The sequence below is a fragment of the Lipophrys pholis genome (assembly GCF_963383615.2).
Source record: "Lipophrys pholis genome assembly, chromosome: 1".
Lineage (NCBI taxonomy): Eukaryota > Metazoa > Chordata > Actinopteri > Blenniiformes > Blenniidae > Lipophrys > Lipophrys pholis.
Genome location: NC_137635.1, coordinates 3771993 through 3786884, shown reverse-complemented (window position 1 = coordinate 3786884; position 14892 = coordinate 3771993). Strand labels below are relative to the sequence as shown.

General features: G+C 40.8%; 1 protein-coding gene across 1 annotated transcript in view; it reads right to left on the bottom strand.

Annotated features, from left to right (window-relative positions):
* Positions 1 to 14892, bottom strand: part of dock1 (dedicator of cytokinesis 1) — a 175801-nt gene that overhangs the window by 29283 nt on the left and 131626 nt on the right. Inside the window, exons 30-38 of the mRNA XM_080466196.1 lie at positions 14100 to 14178; positions 12414 to 12514; positions 5743 to 5801; positions 5259 to 5407; positions 4166 to 4251; positions 3716 to 3872; positions 3146 to 3186; positions 2667 to 2757; positions 255 to 374 (exon numbers count right to left, since the gene is read on the bottom strand). Coding sequence (XP_080322322.1) covers positions 255 to 374; positions 2667 to 2757; positions 3146 to 3186; positions 3716 to 3872; positions 4166 to 4251; positions 5259 to 5407; positions 5743 to 5801; positions 12414 to 12514; positions 14100 to 14178 — 883 coding nt within the window. The remainder of the gene's footprint in view (positions 1 to 254; positions 375 to 2666; positions 2758 to 3145; positions 3187 to 3715; positions 3873 to 4165; positions 4252 to 5258; positions 5408 to 5742; positions 5802 to 12413; positions 12515 to 14099; positions 14179 to 14892) is intronic.

The following is a 14892-nucleotide window of genomic DNA, read 5'->3' as shown; positions in this document are numbered from 1 at the left end:
AATGCCTTAGTTTGTTCCTTCATCTATAGAAGCACCTGCACAGAAAGCCTGTCATAAATCCCTGCTTTGCAGGAAAAAAATAAAAAAGGGCCATAAATCTTCTCCATTCACACGGGCCTTCAAAAACTGCTTTCTCATGCCAGAGGATGTATTTAAACAGAGATGACAGCACCTAAAAATAACACTGACAGAGGCCGGGATTTGTCATGATTATGGCCTCTCTCTGTGTGTGTAACAGCGTGCGGATGTCTTACCTTGCCCTTGTCGAAGTAATTAATGATCTGCTGGTAGAGCTGGTCTTTAAGCTGTCCTTGAGTGGACGCCTGGTAGCCGTCTCTCTGCGTCAGGTGGGCTGCGCAGGGCTCGTCTGACCACTACAGAGAATAAGTTAGCAGCGGGGTCAACACTGGGCAATGCAATACAGAGCAAAAGGCGGAATGGCTGATGTGAAATCAATGACTTATTGCCGATGCAAATAAGGGAGACGGATGTGTAATTCTTTTCATGGCTGCTCTGCATTTTTAGCAAGCCAAGCTGTTAACTTGTGACACGGAGAATAAGACGGGTGTCAATGTCTATTGAACGCTTCAGACACACGATCAGATCAATGGATTCTATTTCTGTGGCTAATTCTTGCTTCAGAAGAATCTACAGAATCCCAAACTGTGTTCAGACAGCACATTGGAAGTCAGTCAGATGAAGTGGAGCAGAGAGAAGCATCACTCATGCTCGTGCCGGCGATATAAACACCAGATACAATTGAGTTTACGGATCGACTTCATCTTATTCAGCACAAAATAAATCTGCTTGATTTTTGTAAACAATTACAGACGGGGGATGCAGGAGCATCTTTTTGGATTTTTATTTTTTTTTTTCAAATTCTCCAGCAACAGTAAATAATAAGGTTTTTGACAGGCTTGAGCAGCTTGGCAGGAAAATAGACAATCTGATTGGCCTGTGTGTAGAGGCAGCATAATCCAAGGCATCTGTCAGGACCGATTCATTACCAGCCAGCTTTAATCGGGTTTCTGTGGAGGTATAACTAACGTGGAGAGTTAAGATCTCGGACCAGGATCGTGTGACGCCACATTTGTATAGAAAAGCCCCAAAATATTTGCATAACTTACTGGAGGTGAGTGAAAAACTAATTGCTTCACACGTGGTTGCTCAGGCATACAGAGGGATGCTGGGAGACTCTGGCTTCGGCTATTGATTTCCTTACAGCGGGACAGCAGCATTTAAGTGGTAAGAAGGATCTCAATCCCTAAATCGACAAAACTAAAATCCTGATACATGTCTGACTTCAGTCACAGTGCTTTTATTTCATCAAAAGACTAATTATTACTACTCTAATAAAAGCTTGTAAATTTCGAGATTCAGATATTCATTAAAAAAAAAAAAAAATCTTGTTTACAAATGTTTCTGTGTGGATTCAAAAGGAGAACAACGGTAGCACTACGGACAATATGCAGAACATAATAGTGCCCCACCCTTTGAAGGGGGCTGTGATCAGGAAGGCACAGATGCCAGGAGATGAGGTGAAATAAAACGAGACCAAAATACGACTCCTGCAAGCGCCGCTGTGACAACTCTGCGAGGAAATTGTGACTCAGTCACAGCCTGCTCTCCCCTGTCGGGACCTGTACCGAGGACTGATGCGGCCAGCTATTTATGCAAAATATAGATGAGATGTCGGATGCAACCATTTTGGATAAAAGTCAGAGAGGAACAGCTTCACATTCAGGGTATACCAAACCAACTGGGAATAGACACCGCAGCTCTTTGTATAAGGAGTTTATGTTGATGTGGTATATATGTGGCAGGAAATAGAAACTTTTGAACCTCAAGCAGGACTGCAATAACAAAAATCTACCATTATTTATGTATCTTACCTATTACTGCACTAAACATGTGGTTTTCTTTTCTTTTTTTTTTTAAAGCAAAGGTTCCTAGACTTATTCTCCTGATTTATAGCTGGGATTTTTTCCCCCAGCTGATAAATAGGACGATAAAAGTGCTCCTTCATCTTGAAGCACCTAAAGTGTCTAAACATGTTTTTTTTCTTCCCCTTACACTTTAAAATATGATCTTGCTTTTAAAAATAAAAAATTCTAGACGTGATTTGAACTAACTCTGCAAGGTGAAAAAGAAGCTGCTCGGCAGGTCTCCCTCCTCCGCACTTATCTCCTGAATTAAAGGCACAAGGGACAATCTTTCTAAAAGCTCCTACCGGAGGTTGGCCGTTAAGTTTACTAGCTGCCACACTGTAACGTGGACTTTATGAGGTTGGGCTGCACGGCGTTGCTCTGCACTAGATCTGAGACTGTGACAACCGGTACTTAAATACGCAGGAATAATAAAGTTATCCACTAAACACAGCTAACATAGAAATGAGAAGTTGTTCTAGTAGCATTAATACACAGGGCGAAAAAGCTGAGTGGAAGTAGTAGATGCTCAACGTGATGCGGCATTTTACATCTTTAAGAATCTGCTGAAGTCGCTTCAATATCCACAAATTTCAAACATTTACAAAATCTCCTGTTTTTGGTCCGGGACAGAAATCACACAGCGTGTAGCCGCCTTAAGTCTGTTTTCTTAGCGATCAAAGGCTAAACACAGTTCAAGTGCAATTCCTAATTCATTTCTGAATACTTGTGTGAGTTTACCTTGAGGAGCTTGGCGTGGAGCAGAAGTGTGTAGGCGGCCTCGGTGTAGTTGTCGCACTCTTTATGGAGGTCACACAGCTTGTACAGGTACCTGGCATCAAACAGCAAAGGTTTATGGGTCATGTCTGAGCGAGCCCCTCACACTTAAAGGAAGCGCAGAAAGTGAACTCAGCCGGACTGATGTGTCTTGACAGCCTATTTTACCTCATGTAATGTTTGATGGACAGATGGGAGGGGACTCGTGCAATGGAAAACATAATTCAACCAAATTCAATAGTTCATCCTGAACCTCTGGGTAGTCGAGAGAAATTGAGTGAAAATGTGCATCATTATTTTCTTTGGCGCCAAAAGCACATTTTCTGATGCGAGTCACAGAATTGAGACGTCTCCAGACATCCAATATGCAATGTACCCCACTGTAATAAAGTAACTAAATGTGTGGGAACTGTAACTTGGGGGAATTGGCACAATGATCTTACCTGATGTACATTTCCTCGCGGTCGATCTCCTTGTAGAAATTCTACAGCATGAAAACAGACAAGGCAGAATAAAAAATAATATCCTTGTAATTGCCTCACATGAGCATCTGCCAATGAGCGAACATTGCAATGACAGCGGGGGATTGAACTGTGTCGTTCAGTAAAAACTGCATTTAACTCAGACGCTGACACGGCACTAAAAGAACATGGCTCAGATAAATGTGTAAATATAGGACACATATATGCCCGGAGTCTTTTCAGTGCCGGTGTCCACGTGAGATAAAACTGACATTTCGTTGCTCCCAGATGAAATGTCACTTCACAGAGAAGAGGTGACTCAGGTGAGGTGCTCTGCGATAACACACTAATGCACTGTGACATATAAAGCCGCCTGTTGTTTCTTTTCCGCGCCATTATAGAAATGTTATTGGCACCGAGGGCTCACGAATGTCTGATTGCGATCTATACATGTCATTTTATGCAGGTTCCTCCGTGCAGTTCACCACAGGCTTAATATAGAACACATCGCAAAAGGCTTTTGTGTCTCTTTTGTGAGAGGGGACGTCTTACGAGCACGTTGACGGTGCAGCTCATGCGGTTTTCTTTATTCTCATCGTGCATGATGGTCCTGTAGTCCAGCAACCGCTCCAGCAGGCGCACCACCAGAGTGACAAAGTTCTCGCCGCTCCGCGCCAAGTATTTGTGCTTCCTGCAGTGCTCCAGTAGACTGCAGTGGAGAGAGGGAGGGAGGGAGAGAACAAAGTGTGTGTTTTATGGAGGTTCTCCGACAGTGTGGAATGTCAAACTTTTGCCGCCGAGGATTCCGAGAAGCACTTTCTCTTTTGCCGATTAAAGCAGAGTGAGCAACTCTGAAAACAAATAGCACAGTGGCACGCCGTGATGAGGAGTCGTGTGATCATCAGCACACTGTGATTATTTTTGAGGAGTGCCATGTTGCAATTAGCATTATCTAACTTGTGAGAGGCTCAGGCGTAATCCTGCCCATTAATCAGCACTTACATTTTCTGGAAGAGAACTTTGTACTGCTCGTCTCCGCGGCCCCCCTCCACCTCGTGATCCAGCTTGGTGATGATCTCGTTCTCGAACTGCAATTAGACAGAGCAGGCGTAAATAATCAGTGGAGCTAATTTTTCAATTCATTAACGCCGTCTCCCCGTCTCACCCGTTCTCGGCATCAAGCCTCAGCTGAGGGGGTTTGTGCTTTGACTTTAATCGCCCCGCTCTTGCAGGGCAGCTGGCTGCGTGCGAGTGTTTTCTGCTCATTATTCAAGCTTTTCTTTATCTATTACAAACTCTATCTACGTTACAAAACCAGGCACCTTGTCGTGTGGCTCATCCACAGTTACCTTTATTTGCTGAGAGCGATGCACGGACTTATTTCTCTAATATTCGTATGAAGCAGCTGTACAGGAAACTGATTCTATTGTGCTGAAACAAACCAATTCTCCCTGACTCCTTTGATGCACTCATGTGTCGGACGAACACAAATACAAAGCAGGAGAGTACCGCGGAGTAATATACCGACGCTGTTCGAATCCATAACAGAAAGATTCTGAGTAAAATGACCACATTCACATAGACACAAACACAACAGGAATCACTCGATTCTCAACATAATCTCGGTGAAATGACGCTTCCACTGGCTCCCGTCTTGAAATAGGCAGCAGAGAAACTTGTAAGCGGCTCTTCCTTTCTTACAGTTTCATGCAAGTCAAATAAGTACGGCATATTTTGGGAGCTCCCAACAAATATCACAAAGCTGAAAACTGCCTCAGACGTCTTCCAACTGAGCAAATACAACCGAATGGATTTCCTCAAGCAGGGAGGGTTAATTTTGCACCGTAACGAGGCATAACATTAAGTTCCACTCACAATGGCTGTTGATAATCGTAGCACAACAAAATGAGATTTGATGAATTACAAGTGTGCTTTTGGGCAATGAAACTTTTTTTTATCAGATGAACGAGTCTGTGCTGCTTCGTACATCATCGTTTTCCCATTAAGTCATTTTATTACTGTTCATCAACCATTATTCTGCTTTGAAACTGTTTTGTTGTTGTTGTCTTTTTGTGGTAATTTTGTCGCGTCTCACCCGTTGGAAGCTGCACGTGAAGTGGAACTCGCATTGCATCATGTCAAAGAAGATGGGGATGGTGGCCTTTCGCAGTTCAATCTCTGGAACTAGTGTCATCTCCAGGATAGGACCCACCATCTCGGGGATGAATTTAATCTTGTGGGGCCCTTGAAGGGTGAAAAAAACAAAACAAATACATTTGCATACAACTGCAGAGCACACCACATAAATCAGTTGTGGGATTCAATCAAGATAAAAAAGAAAATGTAATTGAATTGATTGAACTAGATATGTTTAATGTGTAAATTAGATTTAACATGAGTAGCAGCTGCTAGTTGCTTTTCAAGTAGATAAATAGAAAAAAAAAGAATTTAACTGCAGGGGTCATACAAACTGAGAGGATTCAATGTATTCTGGTGGAAAGCTTAAATAAACAATCACAAGCTGCTGCTTCTGCTTCCATCAGAATAAAACTGAAGAACGTAAGGAAAAGTTAATTTACCTAGATTGTACCACATGTCTCTGATTTCAAAGCCGATCTGTCTTCTCATGTCCTGGTATCTGAAACAGAAACATGGTAAAAATTTTATCAGCTCATTAAGAGATTCGCCAGGGGTTTCGAGTCCAGAAACAAACAAAAAAATCAATAAGCTTCTTCTTTGCAACTCGTTTTTAAAACAATAAAATGTCCTGTGACAAAAAACAAGCCGCAGCTGCTGTTTTGCCGCGACTCTTCCAGTCATCGTAGGAGTGATAAAAATCGCTGCCTCACACTCACACGACTTTGAAAAGCTGCAAACACGCAGGCGGCAAAACGACTGTCAGGACTCGAGACATCAATGACAGCTCGTGATCTCATGTGTGGGACGTATTATTGGCTACAGAATCCCAGAGAGCGACTCAATGAGAATATTGAAGGCTAAGTTCAGATCCGGGCTGTTTTCATACAAACTCCAAACTATTATACGTATCTGATGTAAACAGTCTGGTGTCACTCCTTTAAACAGACGATCACATCTAAACAACGGCTGACCCTCCACATATACCTCCTGTACTGAGTGCTGCTGTCACTGAGCCACAAAAGGCCATTGTTGCAATTCCTGTCTTTCTTTCTTAATCTTTTTCATCCCTTCATTCGTATTTACTTCTGTCAACGCAGAGGCTGCTTGTGTGTCATGTCAGGGCTGCAGGCTCGTTCACACTGGAGTCTGAAGGCATTCACATCTATATGTGACCAACCACGCTGAAAAATGGATTTCAGCAAAAAATAAAATTGATGCATGCGGACGTGCAGTGTAAACACAGACTGGGCGGCAATTTTTTATTACCGTTTTTTCTTTCACACATGGTACGCACAGCGTTAATACGGGAATTTGTAGCCTTCTTTCTATACCAAACTCAAGAAATGATGTAAAACAATTCCCACAATCTGTCACGATTACATTCTAAATTAGATTCCCTGTGAGCGCACTGTGGTCAGCGTGCTTTGTTTTCTTCACACTATATGTAGATATTTTTTTCTGGTCCGTCCAACTTCACACACGCAAAGACACTGAGCTGTGTCGGCTTTAGCGCTCTGCATTTAAAGGATGACAAGAGACAAAGTGTTTGATCAAACCTGTCATCGTTGGTTGTATTTTTGACTTTGTGTGTCCAAAAAAAGAAGAAGAAAGATTTACAAGAGAGGCAGGAAGGATCACTCCAGTCCTGACCCTTTGCCAGGCTTTTGAGAATTGAGGGCTTATAAGCTGATCAGCTGTGTCATGTTGAGGTCATGAACCGTTCTCCATGGCAGCTTGGAGCTCATCTCCCTGTCTGTCGCGTGGTCCTAAGGTCACGGAGAGGACAAACGGTGAACGGGAAAGACAAAGACAGGAAGAGCGAGCGATGGGGAGGCGAATGGGAGTGGAAACAGCAGGAAAAAAAAAAAATTGTAAAAAAAACAAAAAAAAACTAAGCCGCTTTACTGGAAGTGATCACGTGAAAAAAGAATAGTTCATGCTTCTTTGAGACGGATTAGGATTTTGAAAAGAGAGTTCACACTAGTGACCTGTTCTTTACTCGAAACGTGAAAACGGCCATTTCTAACCTCTACAAACCATCTCTGCCCGTCCCGGCAACGCGCACTTCGGATGTGTAATGATGTGAGACGCAATCAGTTGCATTTGTATTGGACACTCGCCACGGCGACCAAATGGACCGAACCACAACACTGCTGTGTTTTGGATCGGACCAAAACCATCTGGAACCACAGCGAGCGGAGGATTGAAGTAGGATTAATGCCTCAAATATTTCACCTCTTTTACCCAATGTCAGATACTGTATGTACTATTTGATGTTAAAAGTAATTCAATCACATTTTGCTATGAGATTGACAGTTTCATTTCCCTCCTGCCGGTGAGGATTGTTCGTTATCGGACCGCTGCAGACTCACAGAAGCACACTGACCTCTCTATCTCTCTGGTTTCATTACGTCTTGGTAAAACATTGTGAAAAAATGTAAAGCTCTAAAAGACACTGACCCCAATATGTGAAACACTTTAAAATCAGCATGAATATTTGCTATTACATGCAAATTATACGATCAGATCTGAGCAGAAACATGCATATCTGTCCATTTTTAGTTGTATTGTATTTACATTTTTATTTTATTTCTCGATCATGTGTCCTTCTGCACCTCATTTTGATGTTTGATTTCTTTGTGCTTTTTGCCTGTGATTCCTCCCCTGTGGCCACCAGGTATGAAATCGCATTGAAATAATTAAGACATCTCTAAATGATCTGTAACCAACATTAGATTTTCTATGTTCACTTACTTGTGGCAACTTCCTGTCTGGCTCAAGCTTCTCTATGCCATTAATAATGTTAGCCACCCACATTTACTGGGTATCTCAGGCAGTAGGGTTATGGTTATAGAATTTCCAGCACTAAAATAGACTAATTACATTATGTGCATTGCATAGGTTGTTATTGCAATAACAACACATTTGCAATCGGTTCAGAAGCCCTAAATATGATTTGCTAGGCTTAGAAGCAGTATGGTGGGAATAAATACTGTCGCTTGCAGTAGTTTTCTGTGTACCTTGCTAATGTTCAAGCACATTTTAGATAACTTAATATATACATAATATACATATATAAAATTGATTGATTGAGTAAAAAGTTTATTTCGGGCATGTGGGCACAAATGAAATTATTCAAAACAGCAACAACAAAATTAAATAAAAACACACAAAACAAATAAATATAACAGAGCAAAGCCAAGCCAAAAAATAAGTAATTGAATAAATGATGCTCAAACATATCCGGAAAGGAGCTGAACGAAGCCACCTCAACAATTATTTTACAGCCCAGTTGTTATTTGTGTTCATATTTACACCCCCCCCCCCCAAAAAAAACAAACAAACAAAAAAATATATACACAACAGGAAAAATAGTAAAGAATTAATGTATAAGTAATTAAGCATTTTTACACCAGTGTACTATCTAATAAAAATATATAAAAAGTGGTATAGTCATGTATTACCTATTTAATATTTATTATATTAAAGCCATTGTGAAGTTTGCTTGATTTTCATAACCCAACTGACTGGAGGAGAAATTTGCACTGCAGTTTTGCCTGAAAGCAAATAAGCATAAAATTGTTTTTTCACAAAATACGGCATTGCCCAGGTCAAAACACTGAACCATAACTTCAAAGATAAGACTGTTGTAAAGCGCACAGATTGATTCTCAGACAGACTATTGGCAGGATGTTGAGATACACATAAGTGGATGCCTGCCTCTAAAAATTACTCTATAGAGATGAAGGCAAGAATGTAATGCACGATGTATTACATCTTCAACTCCTTCTGTGTCTCATCAAGTCTTAAATGTGCAACCTTGCATGTCTCTCCTCCACGTAATGCCAAGCTGATGACTGTGCAGGAACTATCATGTCTTCGTCTGAGCGAGGACAGATGCAGGAAGCCGCCGCCGCCGTCAACAGCGAGACAGGCAGCTGTGACTGCTGGCTGTCACGACCTTCAGCATATACCTGTCAGTTATGGGTGAAGGGCTCTCAGAGAGGTTAACCAAGAATAACATATCTACAGACGGACAACGGCGAGCGGGTCTGGGGCCGATCTGCTGCGTAATGCAACGAGATCATGGGGGGCCAGGACATGGGAGGAAAAAAAAAAAAAAAGAAGAGCAAATGAATGTGACGGCAGGACGTGATGGGAACAGAGGAGGGAGAGTGAAAACTATAAAGAAAGAGTCAGATAGAGTGAAGAAAACACTCGGAGCTGACTGACAAGCACTGGCCTGTAAAGACAGCTCAGACGTGATGAAAGCCCGAAGCAAAGGACGTGTGAGATATTCACCAAACCCGACAAGACGATGCTCCTTTTTCCCTTCATCCTTCACAGACGGATACCATGAAAATGACATTTCTGTATGATCATTTGTCCAGTATTGTACGAGAGGCTGAATATTCTTTGTTAATAACCTTTCAAAATGGTATTTACAGATTTATTTTTCTTTTGTTAAATTTGGCCAATTACGTGGGCTCACCTGCTGAGGTCCCAGAACAATATTTTTCCTCTAAAATTAAGTTTGACGAAGCATGAAATTGACATTTATATAAGACAAGTGGTAAAGAAATGAAACCAAAACTAATTGATTGCTGACTGGAATACTGGTCAGCAACTGTGGTAACAGAAAACAAAATAAGCTTATCTAACAGGTTAATAGAATTATAGTGAGAACACTTTAGGTAGTTTTTGTTGCCTCTATGTTTAATCAAGTGGTTGCTTTAGTCTAAAAAGGTGGTTTTACAACAGTATAGATGCTTCAAGTGAGGTTTTATCTATAGTTGTTATATCTTATAGTTGATATAGTTTATACTGCACAGCATGTGGCTGCAGATGTCCTCAACAGTTGGTCAGCCATGCAGGCCCATACATTGTTTTAAGCTGAGGCTCCATGATGCTTTTCACAGCTGTTTTATTTATTTCTTTTTTTTGCCAAAGTAATTTTACTTCAGATGCCACATACAGTGCAATATGAGCTCAAGCGGGCCGGGCCAGTAAATAGCAGGACTATAATATATAAACTTAAATAATTTATCTAAATCTCTGTTTTTGTTTTCGTGTTCTTAATATGCCATTAAGAAGTTCACACTTAATGAACTATCCTTTAAAAACACATGACAAACCAGAAATCTGAAGTCCAAAAAATGCAAATTCATCAATATTACCTCTCAATTCACCAGTTACACATGTGCATTACAACGTACTGATCACAGTACAATTCTATGACACTATTTACATCTTTAAAAGGATGAAACACTTGGCCATATGGAGCTGGAACTGAAAAATATAGAAGGCTAGTTCATATCATGGTCAGAATAACTGAACTGATGCATAATACAGACTAAAGTGCACCCCTGGTGGTTGAATGATAACATTGCAGGGAATAATTTAATAATTTCTCACAGCTGGTAAATTTAATCTCGCGGGCTTTATTGGTGGGCCGGTTCTGGCCTGCAGGCTGTACGTTTGACACCTTAGAGGCTTTTAATCTGAAATTTCTTGTAGGTCTTTACACAGAGTCTGCAGCTGTCGTAACTGTCACACTGGTGGTTTTGAGTCACACATTACATTAAGTTGAAAAAACAAACAAACGTACTTATTTCTTTTATAATGATTTCAGGAAAAATGAATCTGGAAAGTGACATCCCTCAAACTCTCAGAGAACACAATTTTATGTGAAGTTAAAAAGTCAGCACAGGATTAAAGTAAAAAAGAAACAACAACAACAACAACAACAAATAAAAACCCCACATCAAAATAGTGTTGAAAAATAGTTTGGTTAACTTTTTAAAACCTGCACTGACTGGCTGTTTGTGATTCCTACCCAATCTGAAGCGGTTGAAGTGACGGCCATGATTAGAGGGACAGACCCGATGGACAAACCAGTGGAAATAAGACTCCCAGTTGTGAAAAATGGAACATAAACACAGGCATTTCACAGGCGCATCTATCTTCTTATTCATAGCCTGTTAACAGCGCTTTGAGAGTCTAGAGTGTCAGGATCAGACCGACTCCAGTAATGGACAAGAACAAACAACAACGGCAGACGGATGATGCAGAGGGGTAGGGGTGGGGGGGGGGGGGGGGAAGAGTAAATGCAGAGTGTTTTAAGAGCTGTGCTCCACAAATCTTTTGATTTCAACCCTCTGTTCCCTGCTCCTCAGTACGGCACAATAATTGGTATTGCAGACAAAGCTGACAGGTCATGCACCAGCGCACAGGGAAGCGAGCCGAGCACAGAGAGCGGTGAGAGGAAGACGGTGAGCGGTAGGTGGAGGGACACAGACGGTACGGGGAAGGAGAGTGGGCGGGCGGAGGTGAAGAGGCCGGTGGCAAAGAAATTGACAGTCCATGAATAGTATCCTTGTTATTCACCCAAGAGACAACCTGCTTATATTTGAATGACAAACTCATTAGTGTCAACTAAACAATCATCAGGTCTCTGTACGTACACTGTGAATAGCTGTGAATAACTTTTTTTGGGGGGCGCCTTGTTTCTCCACTTGGCTGTGACATTGCACCGGAGTTTATTTTACTTTTTTTTTTTTTTTACAATGGGCAGTTTATCAGGGCAACATTTACTGACCAATGAGGAGCCTTGCTGTCAAGCCGGAGCCAGGCGTGATGTATGCCGTGGTGACAAAAGCTCCTCCAGAGGGGATGAGAGCCAATATGCTCCACGTTTGCCCAGAAAACATTTACATGTTGGGACGCGTTGCCAGACCCGCCGAGAAATCCTAATGTGGATGAATGGCTTCAGATGGACACAGAATAAATCAGACTTATAGCTGAGGGTGCGATTAGGCAAATTTACAGAAGTGAAGGTCTAACTTTCACCGATCAAAAAAAAAAAATAATAATAATAATAATTTTTGGAAATTCTTTTGTTACGTGATGTTAACTTCACTCACCAACATCATGATGAAATATTGAGGGGAAAAAAAAGCCAGAAGGGCTTTGAAAGCTTGCATTGTTCTCCTTTGTGCAGACGGGCAAACAACATGCAGGATGCAGAGTTTCTCTCCGAGAGTCGATCTGATGTGCAATAGAGTCGCGAGAGCTGCGTCGCTGTTGGAAATCAGGTGATTTTCAAACTCACTTGTGGAAGATCTTGGCTCTTTTGTCACTTGAGAAGTTCTCCAGCTGCAGTGACTCCTGGGTGAGGAAGGCGACTGCCAGATGAAAGTAGTTGTTCCACAGCTGATCCAGACAAAAAGAACACAGGAAAGGTAACTTATTATTATTATTTTTCAGGTCAATCTTTTCGATTAAGAGATCAGATTGTCCAGATTACATAATGATGTTGTGAGGTTAATTAAGCTTCTTGTGTTTCATTTCCCATTTTTCTTTAAACCGCAACTCTGAAGAACCACTGAGTGTATTTGCTTGATGTGCCAGCATCGTTTCCTTCTCTGTTTTTGTTTTTACTGACAAATCAATGCATAGAGACTCACTTGTTTCAACAGTACGGAGCAATCAGATGTGTTGTTTACATGGATTCTGATAGGATCATAATCAGAGTTACAGTTTCAATCGGATGGGGTCAATCAGAAGTGTTTACATCAGAAGTATGGACAACAAAACTTGAGCGCCAAATTGTGGCGAGCACTTGTACAGATGAGATTGACGAAAATTGGGATTACAAAATTAATACAAAAGTGTATCTCTACAGTATAAATTCATTGAATCAACATGTAAGTAATTGACATTTTGACAGCCTACGCTGTTTCATGTTAAAATCTTTTTTAGTACGTCATTAATTCTCTTGGGGAAATTGTGAATGATGGCCAATAGCCGGTCCAAATGACACAAACGTAAGTGGATCGGGATTTAATCAGATTTCTTGTAGCTGCATCTCTTGACACTCAATACCAAACTATATGGTCAGGAAAGCTTTACAGCTTCATTAAAGCAAAAGGCTTCAGTGAAACGGTTACACTTGTGTGTCGGGAAGCCGTCCCAGCAGATGAAGAGGTTGGTGATTTAGGCCAATGTCCTCTAGAGCGCACTCTCAATCAGACAATGACAGCAGCTAAAAGAAGAGCAGCAGGAGTCGTCATTCCTTATGACTGTGAATATAGAACATTGCATGCATATGAAATAGGAGCGTTCACAATGAGCTGAATACGGACGACGACACTGTATGAAGTACAACATTTCTTATGCGGATGAAAACAGTGAGACCTGATGGATGAGACGACCATAAACTATTCTTTAGTGATAAATTGTCTTTAGACCCGGTGAGCTTTCACTTGAGGTGGGAGGAAAAACCTGACAGCTTTATTCATAAACCACAAAAGTGCTGTAAGTCACACTGAAACACTGAAGCAATGATAAATCCACCAAGACTTTCAAAGCATAAAGCAGTTGAGCGGCTGAAGACATTAACATCCAAACACAAGTCAGACATTTAAAAAGCAAGTACGAAAAGTTTCTCTCTTCTCAGGTGAGCAGGTTAAAATATTCACAAATGTACATCAAATTGCTGGCAATTACTGGATAATGGATGTTCTCTTGCCATATCCCTTTTTTTTTTTTTAAATTTCTTCAACATTCAGTGACTTTTTTTTTTTGTGTTCAGCAGCTCCAACAATGACGCATCTGCAAGAGCCTGAAAGTAGTGTTTATGAGAAATGCCACCAAAATCATTCCCACAAGCTGCTCTAAGCAGCAACTAAAATGGTAATACGATGTTGCCTTGACTAAAAGAATATTGACTTGAGTTTAAAGGAAGGATCTCAAGCTCGAGTAAATAAAACCAGTCAGTTGTTGGTTCGGTTCTTACCTGCAGCTCAAAGTTGGTTTGATCCAGGAACTTCTTGTTCAACACTGCTGCATACTGATTAATAGCCCGAAGGAACACCCTGGAAAGAAAAAACAGTTTTTAAACAACCTTCTTGAGAAAGGCAAACAATTATTCTCACTTCCATATGTAGGCATTTAAATATCATAATTCCTAAAAAAAAAATGCATCAGCTTACAGTCGCTGTGAGATCATTTTGCACCCTCCCTAAGAGCGTATAGTTGTTTTAATGGTATAAAATTGATTTCTGGAGATGAATTTAAAAGACAATAATTCACATGAATGAGAAGTGAGATAATTTACAAATTGCCAATTTGAATGAGTACTCCCTTAGACATGATAAGAATGCAAGTAAGAAATAATATACATATAGATTCATATTCTTATGCAAATCACAGAAATTAAATCTTCTTGTTCCTCCAAATCAACTGTGTGTAGAGGACAGATGGGTTTATTGGTGATGTTACACTTAATGTTAACATTGTTAACACTAATAACAATTGCATTAAAGAAATGTAAACCCATCATATTATAATTGGATGTAAATTTCACTCCCTTATTCATGCTTTTTTTCCCCCTTTGAGTTTTTTTCTCTCCTGAAGGTCAGTCTTGTTTATCATGCTTCTTGTGTCCATTAAGAACGGATCTTATTTCTTATCACTTTGGAACACTGCGGTTTGAAAAAGAAAAGGACACAAACAAATGTTTTCCTGGGATGTGGCGACGCAGCGGAAAACTCCAGAAGCCTTGATGTCAAAAGTTAAACATGTTACGG